Source organism: Artibeus jamaicensis, unplaced genomic scaffold (assembly GCF_021234435.1).
Source record: "Artibeus jamaicensis isolate MK-2021 breed Jamaican fruit bat unplaced genomic scaffold, CSHL_Jam_final contig_518, whole genome shotgun sequence".
NCBI lineage: Eukaryota > Metazoa > Chordata > Mammalia > Chiroptera > Phyllostomidae > Artibeus > Artibeus jamaicensis.
This window is the reverse complement of record NW_026521870.1, coordinates 1186587-1214446: the sequence shown is the minus strand read 5'-3', so window position 1 is coordinate 1214446 and position 27860 is coordinate 1186587. Positions and strand designations below refer to the sequence as shown.

The following is a 27860-nucleotide window of genomic DNA, read 5'->3' as shown; positions in this document are numbered from 1 at the left end:
GGCCCTAAAGACAAATTCTCATAAAAATAAAGCTTAATATTTCTGGAATTTGAAAAAACTATTAAATTTTTGTTTTTTAATATAGTAATCTAGTCACTTTACTGAACTTTCAATAGTCTCCAGATTAATAATAATGTTACTTGGGAAAATAATTTAAATTATTTTAAATTGTTTTAAAACCAGTTTGGCACCATTGTGACTCCCTCTCTACTATGCTGGGGAATCTCATTAGGATCCACCTCCCACTCACCATTCCTGACTTTCTCCCCGAATGTTGTATTTCTTGTTTTACCCATTTGCTTCTCCTCTGGCTGCTCCCTCTCACATGCGTCCTTAGAAGAAATGTTTTTGGTTGGCCTGTCTGTATGTATTTTCATTATATTATGGAAATTTATGTCATCTTTAAATTACTCAATGTTTTAAAACAATAAATACATAAACCTCCAGTCTACAAAATAGCTATGTTTTAAGTAGCATTTAAAATATATTTAATTTATAGAAAATTGAATTTAATCTTCAATAATAATTTTTTTCAATAAAACAAAGTCCAGTTGTAAAATGTAAAACAGGGACAATTTTAGTCAATAATGACTGACTCATAAATGACACTAAAATCAGTAAAATTTTTGACTCATAAAATCATTATAAGTCAATAATGATTTGTCAATGTATATAAAGAAAAATGTTTATTTTTGCATGAAAGTACAAATACAGAGATTATAAAAAGGAATACTCTAAAAGTACAAACACAAAATTTAGAAATACTACATAACTGCAAAAAAACCACCCCAGTTTAAATATAGGTAAATATTCTGATTGCCTGGTACTAATACTAGCATTTTTCCAAACTCCTTAACAGTCATTACTTAAGATATTTCATTAAATATATTTCCCATCCATCAAAATACCGACAGGGGTGGGCCAGTGAAAAATTTTAGAAAATCCAAGCTCCACAGAGTCACTCATATGTTGTCTAGGACTAGCACTGGGTGCAGCCATATGAAGACTTTGGACAAAATCCATCTTGCTACTAAATCTAACAGATGAACATATTTCATGTATGCATCAAAAAAAATAATCCCAAGAATGCTTGGAGTATCCCTATGTCACTGAATTTCTTTGGTAAAACAATGGTCAGTTGTCTCACTTTTCTCTAGTCACATTTTTTCCAAATTCTTTAAAAATTCAAATATGAATACAGGTGCTTTCTCATGGCTGGGGTGGGGGGTGAGTAATGCAGAGGAAAGGTAGACAACTGTACTTGAACAATAAAAAAAAACTTAAATGAAATGAAATGTTTATGTATTAGGCTATCATTCATGCCAGATATTTATGAGTTTGCCTATTTTTTGCAATAGTTAATTAACAACATGTTGGAAACACCTCGAGAACAGTGTAACCTTTACCATTCCTGGAAACCACTAGAAGGCCATCAGGGTTTGGTTACCTGGGCTTGCTGAAGTCTGAGAAGTACATCTCTGCCAACAGGTGCCACTGGATGCCCCCGTTGTTGCTGTACTGAAGGAGGATGCCCTCCTCTCTGCTGTCGGGCTTGTTGCATGCAGTGCTCTCCCCGCCTATCTGGATGTAGAACTGGACAAAGTCCACCCAAGAAGTGTCCAGATCCAAGCTCACCAGCTGTCTTTTCCCAGCCTTTCAAAAAGAAAGAAACACCACAGAGTCAATCATCTGGGGGTCTTAGGCATTTTGCTGTTTCAGTTGCAAATTAATATGAGCATCCTAGCACTATGTGGAGAGGGTTGTGTCCATTTGTTGTTTTTTTATTTTTTTAATTTAATCTTTATTGTATTTTTTCATTACCATTTCTTGTTGAGAGGAGCAAGCTATGCCATTTAATTGTCTCTCTTTGGTTATGGTAACTGTTCCTGGATACATTCGATTAGTCTGCATTACTGACTGCCAGACTTGGTCATGACATCCTTGGGAACTGTTAATTACAACAAAGAGTATTCAAAGGTCTTTAAAAATAAAACAAAATTAATTTAAATTAAAACACTTCTAATGTTTTCTTTGTGAATCTCCTTCAAGCAGAGTAAGGGAGAATCTGAAAGACCATGCACTTGGAGATCAGCTGGAGCTCGGTTTGAATCTCAGACCATTATTCATGCTGTTTAGCTGTGTGACCTTTCTGAGATTTTTACCTTCCTCCAAGGTACAATATGGGTAATAATGCCCTCCTTACAGGGTGCTGTGGTAATTACATGACATAACATTTTGCATGAGACTTGCCTAGCACACTGAATGTCTTCCTGAGAGGTACCCTTGGACCTCCTCCTCCATGGGAATGAAAGTAAAATAGGTTTAAGATAAAAACTTGAAAAAAAAAAAAAAGAGTGCTTGAGTATTAGGCTCCTAGTCAGTGTGTCTGTCTCTCTCTTGGAAATGGAGAGATTGGGAGAAATCATTTAAATAAGTTTTTACTACCACTACATGGCTTCTTTGTGTCTTAAAAATGTTAACAATTCCATCAAATCCAGCAACTTGCTTCCTTTGCTTAGTGTGTCCTGTGCATGTCACAGTGCTGTTGTGCAGTGTTAGATACAAACTGACAAGGTTTGTCATGATTCCTTTTTTGTGCAAATAGTTTCATTCTAATGAGATTGAAAAAAGGCTTGAGCATGAGATTCTTCCACCCAGATTCTGCCCAAGCTAATGCATGGTCTGCTCTGAACCAGTCTCGGAGAGCTCCCAAGAACTTCAATTAAAAGTTGGGAAGAAAAACTAGGATAAGATAACCAGTTTAGAGAAAAACACCCCTCACACTTACAATTTAAGCCCTATGCACATTCACGAAGTTAATTAAGAATGGGTTTCCGTTATAAGTCACAGGGGAACTACTTGGGGCTAATTTAAAGGTACTGAAAAATCTAAAGCCAATTAAGAGATTTCCACCCCTCTCCCTTCTCAAAACAGGGTTCTAGTGAAATGAGAATGGAAATTAATCCTGACACAGAAATTTATTCTTTGGAGCTCTTAATTTTAAGCATGTATTTGAGGAAATCTTAAAAGTAATATGCATTTCACTGTGTTATATGCGCTTTTGATTTTTCTTGTTGATTTGAGATAGTGCAAGTGTGAAATACCTCAGAGATTATTATAATCTGGCCCAGGATCGTTACAGGAAGAATGATTCTGAGAAAAGAACCATAGAACCTACTTGCTTAATTCCAACCCAGCAAACTCCCATGAAAAACTTGGCATGTGGAACTAAGCCAGAAGGATAAAGATCTAAGGTGAGGAGAATTACAAAAATCCAATGATCCCAAATTAGCTGGTTGGAATGATTGGTTTACTGTGAAATTCAGAGAACAGTGTTATTTTTCCAGGAGATGATGATGTTGGTCCTCAGAGGCTTTGGAAAGCTGTTTTGTGGGATTTTTTGTAAGTGGTGGAAAATATCCACCACTTACAAATGTTTGCTTTGGCACTGAAGGTATTTTTTCCTGGGGAATAGCACAAGTCATTTTCTTTTGTTTAGTGACCTGAAACACTGAATATTATTTTAAAGGAAGAAAAAAGGAAAAAGGAAATGGCTTATGACAAGCTTTTTGTTAGAATATAAAATTTGATATGACACAGGCTTTGCAGTTTTTTAATTATATTATGATGGATGCATTTACATGTGTATGTGCAGACATAAACACACACACAAGGTGTGTGTGCATGTGTGTTGGAGTAATAGGTTAAGGATCTCTTCGTTCCTAGAGTGTGGAAAATACCTTCCAATTTCCCTCCAGCATTCTAGCTGAAAATGCCTTACTGTTTCAATAATTTAGATAAAACAAATTTTAAAGGAAATGCCTTCAGACTTTGGAGCCTTTAAAACAAAACTGAAATGCTTCACAAAACTTCACCTTTTATCTCCAATTAAAGCCTTTTTAAATCAAATGCCAATAGAAAAAAATCTACTATATTTATTTAAAAATAAACATTTCTTTAGACCCTTTTGCTGTTTTTCAATATTCATTTGTTCATTCATTCATTCCTTTCTTCAACAAATATTACTGGGCACCAATTTTATCAGGCATGATACCATGTGCAAGGAGAACAAAGTTAAAACAAGAATTCACATGTATGTGTGTGCAGTGTCAGCAGTGACAACGTTGGGCTGCAGACCAAGTTCTACTCCTGTTGACCTCATTTATCAATTCTCCAATCTATTCAGTCTCAAGGATATTTATTGCTGTGTGAATGCCTAGCACATGGCATGTATTCTGAATTATGCAACTTATCTAGAGTTGGCTTAGGCAGTAGGACTTGCATATTACTGGTTACTATGAGAATAGAAATATAATCTCTATTTGTATAGAACACAGATAAGAGGAAAATTAAAAAAAAAGATATTAGTGCAGTTTGCCATAGTTACAGAAAGCTCTATGGAAGCAGCAGGATTTGAGCAGGGTTCTGCAGGGTTTATATGGACGCAGAGATTGTGGAAGGCAGAATGGCAGGCAGTGGATACTAAGCAAAGACGGAGAAATTGGAAAAACCTGGAATGAGAAAGATAGTTTCTTTGGGGGGTCAAAGGGCTCATGTTTGGAAAAAGAAAATAAGTTACGTAGTTAGGGCAGCAGTATTGGAGACCATCCTGAACATCTCTGCTGGAAAATGGACAGGATAGAAGCATGTTTCCAGATAAATTAACCTAGGGTGGTTATCTTTGGGTTACTGCCCCTTCTCTATTCCAATCATGCTGGCTGGTGGGGATTGCCAAACTGTGTGCCCCACATTTGCCAAAGCAGTGAGTATATGACTCTGGTTATGCAAATCACAGCCTGCTATTCCCCAGGACACTGAGATCAGCCAATCAGAAACCTTCCCCAGAATTTCCTGTGGTGCTGTTTAGAAATCTCTGTGGCCATAATTCCAATCTCATAATGATGGCTGACCTGAACTGAAAATAGAGCCTAGTCTCAAGAGCGCTGTGGGCATCTGAGTTTCAGGTTCCAGATATTTCTGAGGCCAGTTCTGACTAAGGCATTTCTGTGTTTTTCAAAAAAAATGTATTTTATTAATTATGACATTACAGTTGTCCCAATTTCCCCCACTTTGGCCCCCTCCACCCAGTACCTCCTCTTGCCTCTGACAATTCCCTCTGGCCCACTTTAATAGTATATGTCCATGGGTCATGCATATGCATTTTTTGGCTACTTCATTTTCTATACTGTTCTTAATAACAAAACTGAAATGCTTCACAGCCTATTGTCCCCCAGCCTATTTTGAACCTACTGATTTATACTTCTTAATTTCTGTACTTTTCCCCCTATTCTCTCCACTGCCCCTCCCAATTGGTAACCATTCAAATGATCTCCATATCTATAATTCTGTTTCTGTTCTGCTTGTTTGCTTAGCTTGGTTGCTAGATTCAATTTTTGATAGTTGTGAATTTATTGCCATTTTAATTTTCATAGTTTTGATCTTCTTTTTCTTAAAAAAGTTCCTTAAACATTTCATATTATAATGTCTTGGTGATGATGAACTTCTTGAGATTTACCTCGTCTGGGGAGTACTTTATCTGCCCTTTCATTTTAAATGATAGCTTTGCTGATGGCTGTAGGTCCTTGCTTTTCATCACTTTGAATACTTCTTGCCAGTATCTTCTAGCCTGCAAAGTTTCCTTGGAGAAATCAGCTGACAGTCTTATGGTAGTCTTTGTAGGTAACTCTCTGCTTTTCTCTTGCTGCTTTTAAGTTGCTCTCTTTAACCTTCGGCATTTTAATTTCAATATGTCTTGGTGTGGTCTTCTTTGCATCCATCTTATTTGGGACTCTCTGTGCTTCCTGGACTTGTATGTCTATTTCCTTCATCAAATTAGGGAAGTTTTCTTTCATTATTTTTTCAAATAAGTTTTCAATTCCTTGCTTTTTCTGTTCTTCTTCCAGCACCCCTATGACTCAAATGTTGGTATATTTGAAGTTGTCCCAGAGGCTCCTTACCCGTCTTTTTTTAAAATTATTTTTTCTTGTTGCTGTTCTGATTAATTTTTTTTCTTTCTTGTGTTCAAAAAAATTGACTTGATTCTAGGCTTCATCCACTCCACTGTTGATTCCTTGAAAATTTTTCTTTTTGAAATATATTTTATTTATTATACTATTAAAGTTGCCCCACTTCTCCCCCTTTATTTCCCTCTTCCCTGCATACCTCCTCACTCCTTTTTAGTTCATGTCCATGGGTCATGCATATAAATTCTTTGGCTTTACATTTCCTATACTATTCTTAACCTCCCCCTGTCTATTTTCTACCTACCATTTATGCTTCTTATTCCCTGTACCTTTTCCCTCATTCTCCCTCCTCCTCCTTCCCACTGATAACCCTCCATGTGATCTTTATTTCTGTGATTCTGTTCCTGTTCCAGTTTTTTGCTTAGTTTGTTTTTGCTTTAGGTTCAGTTGTTAATAGCTGTAAGTTTGTCGTCATTTTACTATTCATATTTTTGATTATCTTTTACTTAGATAAGTCCCTTTAACATTTTGTATAATAAGGGCTTGGTGATGATGAACTCCTTTAACTTGACCTTATCTGAAAAGCACTGTATCTTCCCTTTCATTCTAAATGATAGCTTTGCTGGATAGAGTAATCTTGGATGTAGGTCCTTGCTTATCTCCATTTTGTTTAGTTCTTTTTCTAGAGTTTTGCTCTGTTCTTTCATTTGGGGCATATTTCTCTGTCTACTAATTTTGGCAGCCTCCCTGTATCTGTTTCTATGTATCAGGTAGAGGTGCTTTGACTCCTTGGCCTAGTAGTATGGTCTAATACAGAAAAGCACACCTATAAGTTGGATGCGGTAGAGTCATGGGTATTTGCTAGGGTGGGGAAACCTGTGTGAACTAGGTTGATGGCATCTCAGATATAGTGCAATATCTCTGTGGCTCTTCGTGTATGTGGGGGGCGGGGTTTCACAAAAGGAGCAATGGGTGTAGCCTGGCTTCTGGAGTTTTGTCTGGGAAGAAGCTGTTCCCTGGCATTCACTGATGTCAGACACTTTGGTTTCTCCCATATGCCATCGGAGCTCTTCCAGCTGCTGCCTCAGTTTTGGAGCTCAGAGGGAGTGAGTCTGCATAAGTCCTAAATCTGTTGTGAGCTCTTTAAGAGGAGATGCCTGAGAATCCCACAGTTTATTCTGCTGCCTCAACCCCCGCCGAACTTAACAGCCAGAAGTTATGGGGACTTATCACCTTGGTACTGGAACCCTGGGCTGGGTAGTCTGGTGTAGGGGTGGGATCCCTTGCTTTCGTGAGACATCCTCCTAATTTGTATCCACCACACATGGGTGTGGAACTGTCCCATTGGTGTCTCTATGTTTCCACATCTCTGTGCCTCTGCCCCTTCTACCTGCCTGAATAAATGTGACATCTTTAATTTCTTGGTTATCAGATTTCCATACAGCTCAATTTTCTGACAATTCTGGGTGATGGTTGTTTTGTACTTAAGGCTTCATCTCTGCTGTGGATGTGTGAGTAGGGGAGCCATGTTTGCCTCTGTCTCCATCCAGATGGAAGTCTGTCCCTGTGTTTTGATTACATGAAAAATTTCCCTACTTCTTTGTTTAAGCTAGTTTCTTTCACTTTGAATTCAAAACAGATTTGACTGAAGAGAAAAAAGTAAAAAAAAAAGTTAACCCCAGATATTTTGATAAAAATTTAGGGAGAAAGCTGGGTTGAACTGAGAGGGAAATAATTTTACTTTTGAAATGCTGATTTTAAGTTAGTGGCAGGGCATGTACAGGGAAATATTCAATGATAACAATTTGTAATTTAGTCTCATAGCATGTGATTATGATAGCTAACACTTTGAGCTATTTCTATTTATTCTTTACATGCATTAATTCACTTAATCCTCCCAACATCCTGCTTTATAGTTGAGAAAACTGAGATACATAAAGACATCATAGCTCTGTAAGGTAAAGCAATTATTGAGGTTTAGAGCCCAGGTACAAACCCAAGTGTAAGAAAGAGTGATTATAACTTTATATATTCAAAATATCTCTGTGTGTGCACATACACATGTTTATTAGAGTGTTTGGGTACACATTGGTTAAGAATTCATAATCTTGCTTTAAAATGGAAACTTAAGGGAGACACAATCTTCCCATTTCTGCACAATTATATACTACATCTGGATCTATGCAATATATACAGTCACTTACTGACTATTATCTCTCACAATAAGATCATGGGATTTTCAATGCCAATGGATAGGAAATATCATTAATTGGAATCCATTCCTGATTTTCTATAATTCTCTATCTTGTTTACTTGCTGCTTCTTTGTTCTGCACCTGCATCAAAACAAAACCTGTACCTATTTTTGCATATGCATAAATTAACCTGTTTTGGATTTCTGCCCAAATACCTCAACATATCAGCCCTATGGTACATCACTCACACCTGTGTGCTTCTTATATGATGAAGAGTGACACATTTCCAGTTGTCCTAGAATTGGTGGTTGTAGTCCTTGCTGGAAAGAAGTGGTGGTAAGTACCCCACATTCTAAAGAGAGCTGCCAATAAGCGGGCTTGGATACATCACTCAGGTTGGAGAATGGGGACTGCTTCCCCTCTAGTCCTTTTGGAGATGACATAAACAGATGAATTGGAGGAGTAATAAGAAAAGAATGTCATGCCTAGACTGTAGCAAGAGAGGTGGTTCCCCTTCCCTAATTCCTAACCAAGCTACATGGGTTGGAGGTATTCCTGGATAATTAATCTTAGAGATTCAGGCTGGCACCTCAGTCCCTAGTTGGTGTATGTTGACCTGCCTGCCTAACCTGGTACTGCCACTGGGGAAGCTGAATACCCCAAGAAAAACTTCTGTGCAGGTCTCTGCTAGATACTTCATGTTCGTGTACCCCAAATTTATATTTTGAAAGCCTAACTCCCAAAAGGATGGTATCAGGAGGTATGGGGCCCTTGGCAAGTAATTAGGTTGTAAGGGAGCAGCCCTCATGATGGGATTAGTGCCCTCATCGGAAAAGACTTGGGAGAGCTGCTTTCTCTTCCTCTGCCATCTCCACCATGTGAGGACACAGAGAAAATGGCATCTCTGAACTAGGAAGTGGATCCTCAATGGATATCAAATCTGCTGTGTTTTTATCTTCTTCCCTGCTTTCAGAACTGTGAGAGACAAATATCTGCTGTTTAAGCCACCCGATGGTATTTTTTATGGTATTTTTGTATGCTGTATTTTTGTTTTAGAAGCTTGAGTTGACTAAGATGGACCCAGATCAGCAGACACCACCAGCAGCCATCAAACTGAGCCAAAATCAGACTCAAGATATTTGTACATTATGAAGAGCTGATCAGTTCCACAGGAACAGCTTGACACACTCACCATTATTCCTTCTTTTGATCATACTCTTGAGGTTAACAGATTGACAAATTTAATAAACCCTTATAGAAGTGTATAAGGATTTCTGTAAGTGTATAGTCACTGTCCCACATGACTTACAAGTATACCAGTGGATTAATCTGCACAATAACCCTAATGAGGTAGACATTCTTATCATCTCCACTTTACAGATGAGGAAGCCAAGTCAGAGAGAGGTTAAGGAATTTGCTCAAAGTCACAGAGCTAGGAAGGGGTGAAATCAGATTGAAGCAGGCAGTCTGGTTCCAAAGTCACTGCTCTTACCCTCTAAACTCCACCACCTCCACCACTACTTACACTGTCACCTACAGGCCTGCATGTTTGCACACCTTTCAATGGCTGGGGTGAGAAGTGACCAGGACCCTGACCCACTCAAATACCCCATGACACAGGGCTGGCTGGCTCTGGAGGAAAGGAAAGCAATGAGATTTAAATCAGGTATAAGAGGGGCAGGATTTTTAAACTGGCCTATCCTGGAGTTTTAGTAACCAAAAATAATCAGAAAACTATAAGTTTCCCAGATATAGTTAAGGAATAGGAATTTGACAAAGGCCAGCAGGGAATGTGGGGAAAAAGAAAACCTCATATTTGTACCTTGTGAATATAGATTGCTCCATAAATCAGCCACATACTGAAACAGCCATTGGCCATAAATCAGCCACATACTGAAACAGCATCATTTCCATGCTTTGGCCATGACTCAGCCATCGCTGCTTCTCAGCCCTAAGTCATACCTTGCTGAAATACAGAGATGATCCAGAAGACACGACGCCGCACCCTTGTTCTGGTGTTACAACTTCTCCCCCGATAACTTCTTGCCAGTCAGACTCCCAACCATTCTGATTCTCAAAATCTGACATAATTGTAGAAGGAAGAGCAGCTTCTGGGTGGCATTCAGTGCCTTGATACCCCTGGTCACACCTAGAGAGAGAGGGCCACATAAACAAGTCATAGTTTCATCTGTGAGTGTCATGGCCATGTGACGTTGAACATTTCCTATGTCTCACTTTTGCTTTGGTCTCAGCATTCACACTAGATTTTTCTCTACAGTGGAAGTCTGTATATGTGATAGTAACAACCTTCAATCATTCACACTGCAAAAAAATCAATAGAATCCTTTCTTAAGACAAATAGTGCTATAAGAGTAGAACTGTGGCGTCAAGTAGTAATGAAGAAGGATATGTGTGTGTGTGTGTGTGTGTGTGTGTGTGTGTGTTGGGCAGAGAGGATGGTGAGTTTTTCCTATAGCCTTAAAAAGTCACATATAAATGTTTGCTCAACCAACGTGCAACTCTTGCTATGATTTACAGTTCCTCCTTCTGATTAAAGTATATATATCTCCGTTAGAATCTTTAAGTATTCAAATGTGCTCCTATTTCACCCTCATTAGCTATAATCACCATCTCCCCTTGTGTGCAACCTTGAGCTTCTGGTGAAGTGGAGTAGGTAGGACAGCCTGTGGCAGCTGTTTGACTAGTGCTCTAAGACTGTCAGGGGAAAAGAAGGGAAACAATCGAAAGGCTCTTTTAACACCAAAGAGAACTTTGGAGTTAATTAATAAACTCTGAAATTTAAGCCCAAGAGGCCTGTTTGAAGTTCGATTTTGAAGTTTAGAATATATGGCTTTATACTAATTTAAATGTAACAATGTCTTTTACATCTACAATAAGAACAGAAGGGAGGTCATTTTCTTTTGGCTACTTCATTATCTATCAGTCCATCCACACAACGCTGGTGACCACGGCTGTGGTAGCCCTGTAAACACAAATCCTTGTGTTTTGTGAGAAGCGGAGGATCTGCCTCACTCTCTGATGCGTGTACCTGCACGTGCCGTGGTCACAGGAGCCATGCCCACTGCACATGCTTGGGCACTGCTGGCCGATGTAGATGCCGTCCAAAGCCCACTCGTCTTGGGCTGTGTAATAACTCTGACTCCACCGGAAGCGGGTGGCGCTGGACCTAGAAATAGGTACAGGAATAAAAACAGTATTTTAACCGACACATGGGAATATAGGCAGAGGATGTCTGAGTTCAGATAACCAACTTTCTGGAACTTGTATTTGGCTGCCAATCACTTTTCTGTAGCAGTTTAATTTCCACTCAGTTTCTATCCAATTCAACAATTCTATCATCGAGGAACGTTAAAAATCATCTTATTTTGTATATATTCCCATTTTGGTTTAATTTGAGACATTTTAAAGAAAAACAAAATTTCATATTTTTTATTGTGGTTGCACAGAGATTTGATGCTAGGAAAACAAACAGAATAAGAAAGAATATTTAAGGAAAATACAGATACATACTAAAAAGCCTCTCTTTCATAAATGACAGTATGAAGTGTTTAACTTAGAGTAGCACAATTTCTTATAATAAACACATCAGTAGTTACTGGAAGACTCCAGTTACCTCTCACCCCAATTTGTTTGGGGGGTAAGAGAACATGCTGCAATATTGCAAGTATGAACATCTGGGTGCTAAATTCTGCTTATTATTTCTGACACATTAATGTGCTTAGGTTTCATGGACAAGCTGATGTTAAGGTAAGCTGAACATCCATTACACATAGAAAAACACTAGGGACCTTCATTCATCTAGCCCAGATATAAAACCTAAGAAAAAGAATATTTTGAGAGCAATATCCAGGTTTTCTTTCACTGATGATCACACAGAAATTCTTTTACAATTACATCATATTTTCCAGCTATGGACATTTTCAGGGATTCATGATTACTTCTTTTTGGTCGAATTGAAAAACAAAGAAAACCCCCCAAATTGCGGAATTAAGGTGAGTGCTCAGTTTCATTGCTTAAACCTTCCCCAAGCATACCATCTATGAATACAGTTGATCTTGACAAATGTGAATGACCTGTTAAAGTCTACTGCATCAATTACCCACGAATTAAATACTCCCTAGGTACACACCAGACTGCTAAGATCCAGTCTGAGTCCTTACTGTTTATTTCACCAATTATCTGTGGCTAATAGGTTGCATTTTCTTTACTAGTAGGGTAATGCCGTATTCACCAAGTACACCTAGTAGACACAGGTTTGCTGCATTTCAGAGCTTGTCATCAGATTAAATTCTTCTATGGAAACAGTTTATATTTGTAATCTAACAGCCATCACAACGTTCACAGTCCCATCAAGAAACGGTTTTTAGAAAAGCCTGCTGTAAAAATAGGTACATCGTCTTAGAGCATAGAGCCCTACTGAAGGGAAGTAAATTCAGCCTCGTGCACCGGTGTCATGAAAAGGAGAGATGACTATGTTCTTTTAAGACTCGTTACAGTCTGAGTCAGTCTAGGGCCACATGTGCCTGACTAGGCCGTGAGCTCTTTGGGGGACAGAGATATCGTTTGTCTGAGTAGTTTGCACAGGAACAGAAAAAAAATTGGTGTACAAAAAATTCTGCTAATAAATGAGTCAATGAGTAGAGTGACAGGCCAAGAAAGGGCAGTCTATTTCTGACTTCTGGTAGGTAATGAAGTGAAGAATGTTCTAGGAGTTAGGGGACGTGACCCAGACATTGGCTCTGCAATTTATCATGCATGAGACCTTTAGTGAGAAATGTAAGCCTTGAGGGGCTTCTCCTTCCTCACCTCTCACATAAAGGGCTTGGGAAAACTGATTTCTAAGACCCCTTCCAGCTCACAAAGTTAGTGATTGCTTTGGTGACCAAGGTGACAGTTTATTTCCTTTATGGTCACATGCCTACATCAAACCCATAGCACACATTATTTTGAAGTTTTGATATTTCAACATTAAAATGGAGTTGGAGGGTTTTAGAAACCTGTCTTAGCCCCAGTTTATTTATGCTTCTAAACAGTTACACATAGACACATTCTAAATTCTTTTTCTGAGTAAACTGATCCTTACCTGTGTCTTATAAGCTCTTAAAAAAGATAATATTTCCTCAAAATAAAAGGCTTTAAGTGGATTATTGGATTCAAAATTACAATCTACAGTTGAATGTGCTTATGTTAATTAACAGAAAGGGAAGCAAAAAGAGGGAGAATACTGGCTTCATATTTAGTGAGAAAAAAATTAGTCATGTGAGCAATCTCCAGGTCACACGTGAGGATACGTGGTGTGATACCCCTGGTTTGTAGGTGCATCACTGGTAAATATTTCCCTCAATACAAATATTTAATTTGCCAATCCTCTCTCTTTCTCTCTTGCTCATATTATTAAGAGGGAAATCTTATGCATTTAAAAATGGATAATGTTTTAATTGTTTTAGGTAAATTTTTTTTTACTAGAATCAGGTTAACTGGACTTCACAACCATCTAAGGACACTTCTTATGCCAAGGACACTTTTTGTGCTAAGCAGCTCAGTTCCACTCCTTCAGAAATATACTTAGCCATCAACTGGGAAGCCATCGTCTAAAAATGAAGTACTATGTGTGGAATAACTCATAGAACTTCTTTCACATCTCTTCCATATACACCTTGTAATAAAGGTACTCTTCCTTGAAGGATCTTAAACTTCAAACCAGAAGTCTTTTTCTGAAGTCAGCTTCCATGGAATGATCAAGCCTCATAAAAGTCACTGACAATGTAGACATTTCCACAACCAGCACAGAATTGAAGTTTTTATTAGATTGTTTGAAAGATGCAGATGCAAATGCCAATACTTATGGAAATAGAACATTATAGAGAAAAAGGCATTTTGAGGGGATGGTCACCAGCTTATTGCACTATGGATTGAGTCTGAAAGTGGAAGTCCTGAATCATGAAATGAAGTTGACTTGCATTTAAAATTCAGACTCTATGAATTCCCAAAAGCAACAAATCTCGACAGTCTTCATTTGATCTCCCGCCTGCCCGGTATAAACTTCTAGACTAAAATACAGTAACACCGAGTCATCTCTTGATAGTTAGGTAGCCTAAGGAATCAAAGTAAGTGAGACTGACAAGATATTGTATTTTCTACCTTCAGAGTTACTATAATTACATTTACCCAATTATTCTGAAACTCATTCAGTCATTAAGTGTTGATTTGTTTATAGAGTCAGCAACTGACAGCTGTTTCTGTCTCATTAGACCCTGTTCTTATGTAAATTCCTATCATAAAAACAAAATTAATTTTCATTGGGTAACAAATGCTCAGTCATATACAATAAAATTTCTTTGAGCAGGTGTATACATTCAAATATTTCCATTCTAAGTTGCCCTACCTAGAATATTTTCTGAAGTTAACAGATCTAGGACAATGCAGAGACCACATTTGCTTGTATGCATTCAATTTATAGTTGCATATGCTTACAACACAGTAGAACAAAGAGTTGCCAAAGGGAATAGAGCTTCAAACTAAATCGCACTCTCTTTCCTCAATGTGTGAGAAAACGTGCTATTTGCAGAAGTTTGAAATGAACATAATGAATAAAATTATCAAGAATGCCAAGGAGAATAAATGTACTTTATCCTTTTAGCAGAGCTTTTAAACATAGGTCCAAACAATGATAATAACCAGTGGAAAAGTATTTTTTTGAAATACAGTGATAATGTTTAGTTTAAGTACTAGTCAGTAGAAATGTTAAAATAAATATCCTACAAGGTTTTTTGTTTTCAAAAATATTTTGACATTCTTCACACAGGGATTGGAAATATATTTGGAAAACAGGATTCAGTTATTTACCTACATGTACTGTAAGGCAAATGGTTGAAGGAATAATTTAGTCGATTTATTTTCTGTTTGCAAAAAGAGATACCTCGTAATGAAACAACTCTTCAGTTCATTTAGACATACTGAATTATAGTTCTATTTAATTTCCCAACATTTAATGAGCACCCCAACTATGTGTTGGAACAAAAAAGCTTGAGTCAATTAGTATATTTCCTTGCAATTGTCTAATAAACAGTGATGAAAATTGATCTTTTCTGACTACGCCAAATCTTTCAACTCAGTAAGAAATAATAATGTAATATACAATCCAAGTGTAAAATAATCTGCAAAGATTTTTGGCAAATAATGGTATTTTTGGATATAGCTTAAGCTACATAAATGAAGAATAATGGTTTATGAAACGGCGTCAGAAGACTGGAGGTTCCTCTGGTCTCGCCCTTTGAAGTTGCAACAAGTTGAACTGCTACAATTCAATAACGGATTCCCTGCTGGAAATCTGTGCACGTAAACATCTCAAAGTGTATGAATTATAGCGATGGGGGAGGAGGGAAGGGAGAAGAGCAGACACCAGCACCTTGAAGGCAGCTGGGAGCTTGTGGGCCTGAGAGAGGGCAGGAATTAGGTTGCAGTCTGCACTCTGCAGCCCCAAGAACAGTGAATGTTCCTGCTCCGGTGATGGGTACATGTTGAGCCTGAGCCCAGTGAGAACGAGGAGGTGCCCTGGGGTTGTCTGGTGGCCTCCACTACCAGGCAGAAAAATAAGAGCCTAGAGCGTGGCTGCCTCTCCTCACCCTCCCAGAGTGAGCAGCAGGGCCCCAAAAGAAGCTGCTGCGGTGAGCGTTGGTGTACGGGGCACATTATCTGCAGCACTGAGAAATGGAGAGGCAGAAGCATTTTCCTCTGAGCAGCAGGCACACGCTGTAGCTAACACCAGCGACAGGGGTGGAGATACAGATGAGGCAGCTGAGGTCTGGCAGCCGTCATTACTGGGAGCAGAACAAAGCCACAAATGCACCTGTTGGCCTTATACAACCCAACTCACCCCAACTCAAAAGGGCTGCACTGCCAGCAGGGTCTGGTTGGAGGGGACAGCACTGAGATTGGAACCACATCATCTACCATATTCCCTCATGGGGTTGGTGCCCTGAGACTGAAGCGATCTGGTTACAGAAGAGATACCCACCTTCCCAAGTAACAGTAGGAGTTTCCCACCTACTGGCAGAAGTTCCAAAAGCCGGATCAGTGCAAGTGAAACTAAAAAACTTGCGCTTTAGTGCCACCTTCTGGTTAACAAAAGAAAGACTTCTTATCAGCACTCGGGAAGTACCATACGTAAAAAAAGCGGGGGCGGGGCGGGGGGCGTGTTTCATTCTCATGGATGCCCAATCAAAGAATTCATCAAATATCATGAATAACCAAGGTAATGAGGCAGATCAGAAAAACAATCTCCAGAAAATAAACTTAAAGACCCAGAAATCTGCAATTTAAATGACAGAGAATTCAAGATTGCAGTTCTGAAAAAACTCAATGAACATAGAGGGACAGTTTAATGAACTCAGAAATAAAATATATGGACAAAAGGAGTACTTTATGAAAGAGACCAAAACTTTAAAAAACAAAAAGAATTTCTGGAGATGAACAACTCATTTAAAGAGATGAAGAATAAACTAGTGAGCTTAGGAAATAGAGCTGACTAGATGGAGGAAAGAATTAGTGATATTGAAGATAGAAATCTAAAAATGATGTAAATGAGAGATTTGAGAGTAAAAAAAATGAAATAACTCTACTATCTAGAGAACTTCCTGACTCTAAATGAGAGAGCAATGTAAGAATAATGGGTGTACCTGAAGGAGAAGAGAAAGTGAAGGAAACAGCCTATTCAAATGAATAGTTGATGAGAACTTCTCAAATCTATAAAAAGAGATAGATCCTTGATTACAAGAAGCAAACAGAACATTTAATTATCTCAACCCAAAAAGGCCTTCTTCAATGCACATTGTATTAAAACTGTCAAAATTAATGACAAAGAAAGAATTCTTAAGGCAGCCAGTGAAGGGAAGATGATAATTTATAAAGAAATGCCTTTAGATTATCAGTGGATTTTTCAACAGTCACTCTACAAGCTAATAGAGAGTGGAATCAAATATTCAAAGTATTAAAAGAGAGAAATCACCATCCAAGAATAATATATCCAGCAAAGATTTCCCTTAGATATGAAGGAGAAATAAAGACTTTTCCAGGAAAAACCACAAATATGCAGAAATTAAACAACATTCTACTAAAAAACAACTGGATCAAAGGAAAAATAAAAGGAGAGATCAAAAGAGACATGGAAAGAAATGAGAATGGCAATATGACATATCAAAACTCCTGGGACACAGCAAAAGCAGCAATAAGAGGGTAGTTTATATCATTATAGGTCTATTTCAAGGAACAATAAAAACCCCAAATAAAGAACAAAACATTATATCTTAAGAAATTAGAAAAGAAGCAAATGCAGCCCAAAGTCAGCAGAAGGAAGAAAACTTTTAAAAACTAGAGAAGAATTAAGTGAAATAAAGAACAGAAAGACTATACAAAAAATAATGCAACAAAGAGCTAACCCCATGGCTGCACTAAGGGAAAAAAAGATAAAAGACATATATCAACAAAATCAAATAAAAAAGAGAAGAAATAACAGAGAAGTTGCGACAGACACTTCAGAGATGCAAAGGATCATACAAGAATATTATGAAAGATTATATGCCACCAAACTCAATAACATAGGAGAAATGGACAAGTTCTTAGAAATATATAACCTTCCTAGACTGGAAAATATAAATAGACTGACCAACAGTGAGTAAAGTAAAATAATTATCAAAAACCTCCCCCCAAAGTAAAAGTCCAGGACCAGAGGGCTTCAGTAGTGAATTCTACCAAACATTCAGAGGTTTAATTCCTATCCTTCTGGCAAAAGTTGGTCCTGGCTATTGTGGCTCATTTGATTGGAGTGTTGTCCCATAGACTGAAATGTTGCAGTTTTGATTCTTGATCAGGGAACAGGCCCAGGTTGTAGGTTTGGTCCCTGGTTGGGGTGTGTAAGAGAAGGCAACCAACTGATGTTTCTCTCTCACATCAATGTTTCTCTCTCTTTCTTCCTCTCTCTCTAAAAGAACATTTTTTAAAAAGTCCTTGAGTGAGGATAAGAAAAAAAAACTCTTCCACAAAATTGAAGAAGAGGCAGTACTTCCTAATGCATTATATGAGGCCATCATTACTCTGGTACCAAAACCTGGCAAGGATAACATTAAAAAAGAAAAACACATACCAATGTGTCTGATGAATACAGATGCAAAAATCCTAAACAAAATACTAGCAAATCAAATAAAATGATACATTAAAAAATAATACATCAGGATCAAGTGGGGTTCATCGGGGGGCACAAAGAGGGTTGAACATATATGCAAACTGATCAATGTGAAACATCACACTAATAAAATGAAAGAAAAAAGTCACACAATCATATCAATATATACAGAAAAAAGATTTGACAAGATACAACATCAATTTATCATTAAAACAGTAAAATGGGTATAGAAATAAAATACTTCAACATAATAAGGGCCATATAAGACAAACCTTCAGCTAATATACTCAATAATGAAAACCTGAAAGCTTTCCCTCTAAGATCAGAAACCAGATATGGATGCCCATCCTCACCCCTCTTATTCAACATAACATGAAAGTCCTACCTAGAGCAATCAGGCAAGAGAAAGCAATAAAAGCCACCCAGATTGGAAAGGAAAAACTAAAACAGTTACTTTTTGTAGACTGTATCATTTTTTATATAGAAAACCTTTAAAGACTCTACCAAAAACTATTAGAAGCAATAAACAAGTACAGTGAAGTTGCAGGATACAAAACCAATGTACCCAAATTCATTTATTTCCTATAGTCTAACAATAAAATTTCAGAAAAGATATTAAAAATATCCTTTAAAATTGACACACACACAAAAATAAAATACCTAGCAATAAAGTTAACAAAAAATGTGAAGAACATGTATGCTGAAAACCACAAGATATTATTAAGAGGAATTGAAGAACATACAAAGGAAAAAAAGATATTTTGTGTACATGGATTGGAAGAATCAACAGTTAATATGGCCATATGACCAAAGGCAATACACAAATCTAACAATCCCCATGAAAATCCCAATGACATTCTTAAAAGAAATAGAAGAAAAAAAATCATCAGATTTCCATGGAACCACAAAAGACTCGAATAGCCAGAGTAATCTTGTGAAAACAGAATGAGGCTGGAGGTATCATACCCTCTCATTTCAAATTATTATCCTACAAAGCAACAATAATCCAAACAGTATGCTATTGGCAGAAATACAGACATGCAGACTAATGGAACAGAACTGAGAACTCAGAAATAAACCCACATATTTATGGGCAAATAATTTTTGACAAAGGAGCCAAAAACCAACAATAGAGAAAAGAAAACCACTTCAATAAGTGATGTGGGGAAAATTGGAAAGCCACATGCAAAAGAATAAAACTAGACTACAGTTTATTCCCATGTACAAAAATTAATTCAAAATGGATCAAAGACCTAAAAATAGGATCTGAAACAATAAACTACAAGAAAACATAGGCTCTAAACTCATGGATCTTGGGTGTAAAGAAGATTTCATGAATTTGACTTCAAAGGCAAGGGAAGTAAAAGTAAAATTAAGTAAATGGGAGTATAAAAAACTAAAAGGCTTCTGCACAGCAGAGAAACTGCCACAAAACAAATAGGCAACCAACCAAATGGGAGATGACATTTGAAAACAACACCTCTGACAAAGGGTGAATGTTCAAAATTTATAAATAACTCATACAACTCAACACCAAAAAACCAAATACTCCATTTAGAAAATGGGCAGAGGACCTGAATAGACACTTGTCCCAAGAAGACGTACCAATGGCCAAGAGATATATGAAAGATGCTCAAACCTCACTAGCTATTAGAGAAATGGAAATCAAACTACAGTGAGATACCACCTGTTAAAATGTGGTATCTTACTTCTCTTACAAGAGAAGTAAGTGCTGCAGAGTTTGTGGAGAAAAAGGAACCCTCATTCACTCCTGTTGGGAATGTAAACTGGTAGAGACACTATGGAAAGTAGTACAGAGGTTACACACACACACACACACGCTTCAGAGGGAGAAGGCGGTGGGGGAAGGTAGAAGGGGGTAAAAACATGACAAATAGTGATGGAAGGAGACTTGATTTGGGTGGTGAACACATAATACAGATAATGTATTGTAGAATTGTACACTTGTAACATATATAATTTACTAGCCAATGTCACTCCCATAAATTTAATATGAAATTTTAAAAAGGAGTTAAAAATCAATTAAGAATAGAGTACCATATGACCCAGCAACTGTTATTCTCAGTATTGATCTGAAAAATTTGCAAACATTTATTGGTAAAGATATATGTACCTCTATGTTCACTGCAGTGTTGTTATTCATGGTGGCCAAGACATGGAAACAACCTAAGTGTCCTGTGATAGAGGATTAGATAAAACAGATATGGTACATGTATACAATGGAATACTACTGAGCCATATGAAAAGATGAAACACTGCCATTTGTGACAACAAGGATAGATCTTGAGCATATCATGTTAAATGAAATAAGTCAGTCAGAAAAAGCCAAGAATTATATGATTTCACTCATATGTGGGATAAAAACAGAAAGTAACGGATGGACAAACAAGACAAACAAACAAACAAAAAGTCATAGACACAGACAATAGTATGGTTACCAGAGGGTTAGGGGACTGGGGTGGGGGTAGAAAAGGATAAAGGGGTTCAAATATATGGTAATGAAAGAAGAGCTGATTTTGGGTGGTGAACACACAATGTAATACACAGAAGATGTATTACAGAATGGTACACTTGAACCCTATATAACTTCATTAATCAGTATCACTCCAATAAATTTAATGAAAAATAATAATTTGTATCATTTCTGGAAATGAAAAGATACCTTTAAAATATACTATCAATATTATCTTACCATCATAATTTTGAAATAGTACCCCACATGTCAAAGACAAAAATCAGCATATTTTAAATAATGAGGGTAATATACTTAATTGAAGTGATGAAAAAAAATCTTAGTAGCTTTGTATCAAGTTTGACCAGTATTTCAACTATTGATGTGTTGTTTTGTACCTTGATAGATGTACTTGTAATATCATTGAAATTAAATATGTCTTGATTATATTCCCAGCAGGAGGCATAAAAAAGGAGGATGTTAGAGAAAGTGGCTATTTGTTATACAAAGCATGAACAGAGTATCCAGAAAATGGCTCACAGTTGGATATAAAAAAATCTGTGGAAATCAAATTTCCAGCAGACAACTGACATAATAATGAATCCTTAAAAATCATCATGAAGGCATTCTTGTATAATGCAATAATTCAATCTTCAACTAAAGGAGGTATAATAATTCTAGGTTATTATTTAATAATTTTTAGTGTAAAGCCTAACTTTTATATAATCTAAGAAGAACTTGGAAGGCAGATAGCATAGAAAATGTTATTCTTGTCTCTTTCATGCTTTTTCTATTACACAGATCACAGAGTCTTAGAGTTCCAGAACTGTAGGGACCTTTAAGATCAACCAGTGACTGGACTTCTGCCAAGATGGAGGCATAGGTGGATGTGCCGTGCCTTCTCACACAACCAAGTTTAGAGACAACTAAATATTAGCAACAGAAAACACAGCCAGAACACGGAAAATTGAACTTTTTGGAAGTCTGTTAACAACAAATTCTTCAGCCTGACCGGTAAGGGGCGAAACCAGCGGCTGGTGAAGCAGGGTTGCACAGGAGGACTCGGTCAGACGGACTCAGGCGTGGAATCCTAGTAAGGCGCGGAATCCTAGGTGCGCAGGGTAGGACCTAGTAAGCGACCGAGCGAGCGACCGCGGGGGAGACAGCGGGGGAGCGGTGCTGCGTGTTGACTGTGGTTGCGCATTTGTGCGCGGGTGGACAGGCGAGGGAGTGGGCGGTTGGACCGGGGCCGGCAGGTCCCCGAGGCAAGCGGCAGTGGAGGGCACCACCATTTCCCCACTCTGACCCCACCTCCACATACAGCGCCATAACCCAGCAACTCTGAGTGGCCCAGCCCAGGTGAACCACCTAAGGCACTGCTCCTCACCCAGCGGCGCAAAACAGCAGAGGGGGCCGCCATTTCCCCACTCTGATGGCCCCACATACAGCGTCACAACCCAGTGACCTGGGAGTCCAGGGCACCGCTTCTCACACTTAAAGGGCACGAACAAACCAAAAATGTCACAAGAAGATCTCAAAGCCCCAGAGCCCATAGATCTAAGCGATGAAGAAATAGCAAAACTCTCAGACGCACAGTTTAAAACACTGGTGATCAGGTTCCTCACGGAACTGGTTGATTATAGCCACAAATTAGACAAATATATGAAGGCAAAACTAATTGAAATGAATGGAATTGCACCAATAGCAATGAAAAGGAAACTGGGACTCAAATCAATGGAGTGGACCAGAAGAAAGCAAATAATGGCCAAACAGAAAAGAGTCAAGAAGCAAGAATTCAAAGAAATGAGGAGAGTCTTAGGAACCTCCAGGACATCTTTAAATGCTCCAACATCCGAATTATAGGGGTACCAGAAGGGCGAAAGGCACAGCCACCAGTGGAAACCTTATTTGAACAAATAATAAAGGAGAATTTCCCCAATCTGGCAAAGGAAATAGACTTCCAGGAAATCCAGGAAGCTCAGAGAGTACCAAAGAAATTGGACCCAAGAAGGAACACACCAAGGCACATCATCATTACATTAGCCAAAATTAAAATGAAGAAGAGAATCCTAGAAGCAGCAAGAGCTAAGGGGACAGTCACCTACAAAGGAGTCCCCATCAGACTATCAGCGCATTTCTCAAAAGAGACTTTACAGGCAAGAGGGGGCTGGAAAGAAGTATTCCTAGTCATGAAATCCAAAGACCTACAACCAAGATTGCTCTATCCAGCAAAACTTTCATTTAGAATGGAAGGACAGATAAAGTGCTTTTCAGATAAGATCAAATTCAAGGAGTTCATCATCACCAAGCCCTTATTATATGAAATGTTAAAGGGACTTATCTAAGAAAAAGAAGTTAAAGAAACATGAACAGTGAAAGGACAACAAACTCACAGTTATTAATGACCACACCTAAAACGAAAGAAAACTAAAAGGACAGCTAGATCAGGAGCAGAAACATAGAAATGAAGATCTCAAGGAGGGTTAGCAACAGGGGAGTGGGAGGAGGAGAAAGGGGGAGAAGGTACAGATAATAAGTAGCATAGACAGTAGATAGAAAATAGAAGGGGGGGACAAGAATAGCATGGGAAATATAGAATCTAAAGGACTTGAGACACATGGTCATAAACTAAAGGGGGGGTAATGGTGGGGACGGGGGGTAGGGTGGAGGGGAATGAAAGGGGGAATAGAACAACTGTAACAGCATAATCAATAAAAAAAATTTAAAAAAAAGAAAAAAAAAGATCAACCAGTGAAACACCTTTATTTTACTGATAAGGAATCAAGCTTGAAAAGGTTGTGAAAAATTAAAATCATGTGCTTAATTGATCATTGGCAGAGACATACTGAGCATTCAGGCCTTCTAATTTCTAGTCCAAAGTTCTTTCCTGGGCAAGCTCAGCCTGTCTCAGGACTTTCAAAGTATTCAGAGTGTTTAACTCTTCAGCCCAAACCTCTTTACTGAGCTCCAGATTCATAAGTACAATTGGCTTCTTGACAGTTCTGCTTGATAGATAATTATCTCAAACTTCACATCACCTCTTTAAAAAATTAAAGTATAGTTGGCATATAATGATATATTAGCTTTGGGTGTTGTATATCATAGTGATTCCATATTTATATATCTGATGTGTTCACCACAATAAATCTAGTAACCATATCACTGTGCAAAGTTATCATGCTATTATTGACTATATACCCCTTCATCTTTTTAAAAATTGTATTTTATTGTTTATGCTATTATTGTTATCCCAAATTGTCCCCCTTTGCCCCATCCTTCCAGCACCCCCACTCCCTCAGGCAATCCCACACTGTTGTCTATGTCCAGGGGTCATCCATATGTGTTTTTTCAGTACTCTATTTTCTATGCTGTACTCCACATCCCCATGGCTATTGTGTAACAACCAATTTGTACTTCTTAAAACCTTCCCTTTTTACCCACCCACCCCCAACCCAGCCTCCCATCTGAAAACCATCAAAATTTTCTCTGCTTATATGATTCTGTTTTTGTTCTCCTTGTTTGTTTGTTTTTTTAGACTAAATTATTGATAGATACATATTATTGGTATTTTATTGTTCACATTTTTTATATTCTTGTTCTTCTTGTTCTTGTTCTTCTTAAAGAAGACCCTTTAGACTTTCAGCCAAGATAGAAGTGTAAGTAGAAATACTGCCTCCTTCCACAACCACAAGAAGGACAACAACAAATTTAAAACCAAATAACAAGCAAACTACCGACAATCTAACTGTATGGAAGCCTGACAACTAAGGAGTTAAAGAAGAAACATTAACCCAGACAATGGGGGAGTGGAGATGGGCAGCCATGGGGGAGAAGACATGCAGCAAGGCAGCAGCTGGAGGATAGGGTAGCTGACAGTAGCTAGTAGATGGGGCAGTCCCACATTTGCATGTGGATAAACTGAGAGGAACAACTGGGGAGTGAGACTGACCACATAACCCAGGGTTTCAGCATGGGGAAATAAAGCCTCAAAACCTCTAGCTATAAAAACCTGTGAGAATTGTGGTGGAGAAAGAAACTCCCAGCCCCACAGGAGAGTTCATTGGAGAGACCCACAGGGTCCTAGAACATACACAAGCCCACACCCTGGAATCAGTACTGAAGGGCCCACTTCCACAATTTGCTTGTGGAAGTGGGAGAAGTGACAGAAAGCCACCCAAGAGCTGAGCAAGTAGGACTGTTTCCTCTCTGATCCCTTCTCCACATACAGCACCACAACACATAGACGTAGGTTGCTGTGCCCTGGTGATTACCTAAGGCTCTGCCCCTTACTACTTAATGTGTGTTGAGACAGAAAAAAGTGGCCCAAATGAAAGAACAGATCAAAGTTACAGAAAAAACACAACTAAGCAATGAAGAGAGACAACTTATCAGATGCAGAGTTCAAAACACTGGTAACCAGGGTTCTCACAGAAATGGTGGAGTATGGTTGCAAAATAGGGGAAAAAGTGAAGGCTATGAAAAGTGAAATACAGAAAAATGCACAGGGGACCAACACTGAAGGGAAGGACACTGGGATGCAACTCAATGATTTGGACCAGAAGGAGAAATAAACATTTAACTGGAACAGAATGAAGATATAAAAATTCAAGAAAATGAGGAGAGGCATAGGAACCTCCAGGACAACTTTAAATGTCCCAGTATCTGAATCATATGGGTACCAGAAGGAGAAGAGAAAGAGCAAGAAATGAAAAAGTTATTTGAACAAATAATGGACTTCCCCAATCTGGCAAAGAAAACAGACTTCCAGGAAGTCCAGGAAGCTCAGAGAGCTCCAAAAAGGTTGGACCCAAGTAAGCACACACCAAGGCACATCATAATCATATTACCCATGATTTAAAGATAAGGATCCAATCTTAAAAGCAGCAAGAGAAAAGGAGACAGTTACCCACAAAAGAGTATCCATAAAACTATCAGCTGATTTCTCAAAGGAAACCTTACAGGCAAGAAGGAGCTGGAAAGATGTATTCAAAGTTATGAAAGGCAAGGACCTACACCTAAGTTTACTCTATTCAGCAAAGCTATCATTTAGAATAGAAGGGCAGATAAAGTGCTTCCAAGATAAGGTCAAGTTAAAAGAGTTCATCATCACCAAGCCCTTATTATACAAAATGTTAAAGGGACTTATCTAAGAAATAGAAGAAGATCAAAAGCTATGAATGGTGAAATGACAATAAATTCACAACTATGAACAACCGAACATAAAACAAAAACAAAAACAAACTAAGCAAACAACTAGAACAGGAATAGAATCACTAGATAGAGAACACATGGAAGGTTATCCGTTATGAGAGGGAGTGAAGATAATGGGGGAAAAGGTTTAGGGAATAAGAAGCATAAATAATAGTTAGAAAATAGGGGGAGGTTAAGCATAGTATAGAAAAATGTAGAAGACAAAGAACTTATTGTATGATTTATGGACATGAACTAAGGTGGGGGAATATGGGTGTAGGGGTCTGGAGCAAAGAGAATAAAGGGCAAAAAAAAAGGGACAACTGTAATAGAATAATCAATCAAACATATTAAAAAAGAAGACCCTTGAACATTTATTATATACTAATTTGGTGGTGACAACCACCTTAGCTTTTTCTTGTTTGGGAAGCTCTTTATCTGACCTTTGATTTAAATGATAGCTCTGATGGTTAGGGTCTTCACTTGATTGTAGGTCTTCACTTTTCATGACTTGGAATACTTCTTTACAGCCCCTTCTAGCCTGCAATGTACTTTTGAGAAATCAGCTGAAAATCTTCTGGGAGTTCCCTTGTAGGTAACTAAGTGCTTTCCTCTTGCTGCTTTTAAGATTCTTTCTTTGTCTTTAACCTTAGTCATTTTAATTATGGTATGTCCTGGTGTGGGCCTCTTTGGGTTCATCTTGTTTGGGACTCTCTTCGTTTCCTGGACTTGCATGTCTATTTCCTTCACCAAATTAGAAAAATATCTTTCATTATTTTTTCAAATAAATTTCCAATTTCTTGCTCTTTTCTCCTCTTTTTGGCATCCTCACGATGTCAATGTTGGAATGCTTGAAGTTGTCTCTGAGGTTCATTACACTATCTTCATTTTTTTGGATTCTTTTTTCTTCTTCTTGTTTTGATTGGTTGTTTTTTGCTTCCTTATATTTCAAGTCATTGATTTTATTTTCAGCTTCATCCACTCTGCGCTGTTTCCCTATAAACTGCTCTTTATTTCAATGAGATATCCTTCATTTCTGACTGGATCTTTTTATGCTGTTGAGGTCCTCACTAAGTTCCTTGAGCATCCTTATAAAAAGTGCTTTTAATTTGCATCTAACAAATTGCTTATCTCCATTTTGCTTAATTATTTTTCTGGAATTTTGTTCTGTTCTTCCTTTTTAAATTTATTTTTTATTTATTCTGTTCTTTCTTTTGGCCCATGTTTTTTTGCCCCTTAATTTTGGCAGCCTCCCTGTGTTTGCTTCTATGTATTAGGTAGAGTAGCTACATTTTCTAGGCTTGATAGAATGGCCTAAGATAGTAGGTGTTCATAGGGTCAAGTGGCACTGTTTCCCCTGTCAGCCAACCTGGGTACTTAAGGTGCATCTACCATGTGAGCTGTGTATACCCTCCTCTTGTAGTTGAGCCTTGATTGCTGTTGGCATATCCAAGGTTAGCCACCACCTGTGTTCTGTCCTGGGTGACACAGCATAAGTTACAAAGTGATATGCAGATGATTGCCACTTGTGCTAGGCTAGAGGTGCCAGAAGAGGCCAAGCTGTGAACCAAAGCCAGCTGCTGCTAGTTCCAGGCCTGGGGCAACTTAGAAAGAGGTATAGGGCTCGCTGAAGCCAGTGCTGCTTGTTTGAGAGAATTTAGAAAAATCTAAACATGGGCCAAGAGAAGCCATTTGTATGGAAAAGCCATTGGAAACAGCTGTGGTGGGCCTGAATTTTGGGTGGGCTAGGGCCTCAGAGAATCACCAGAGGGGGAAAACAGTGTAAGCCAGATTGATATTGTCTCAGAAATGGTGCCTGCCAGCTGGGTCTGTGGCTCT

At 38.2% G+C, this 27860-nt stretch overlaps 1 protein-coding gene across 1 annotated transcript in view; it reads right to left on the bottom strand.

The window, feature by feature from the left end:
- Positions 1–27860, bottom strand: part of RELN (reelin) — a 573805-nt gene that overhangs the window by 122573 nt on the left and 423372 nt on the right. The window contains 3 exon segments of the mRNA XM_053668927.1: positions 1448–1653; positions 10120–10306; positions 11207–11344. Coding sequence (XP_053524902.1) covers positions 1448–1653; positions 10120–10306; positions 11207–11344 — 531 coding nt within the window.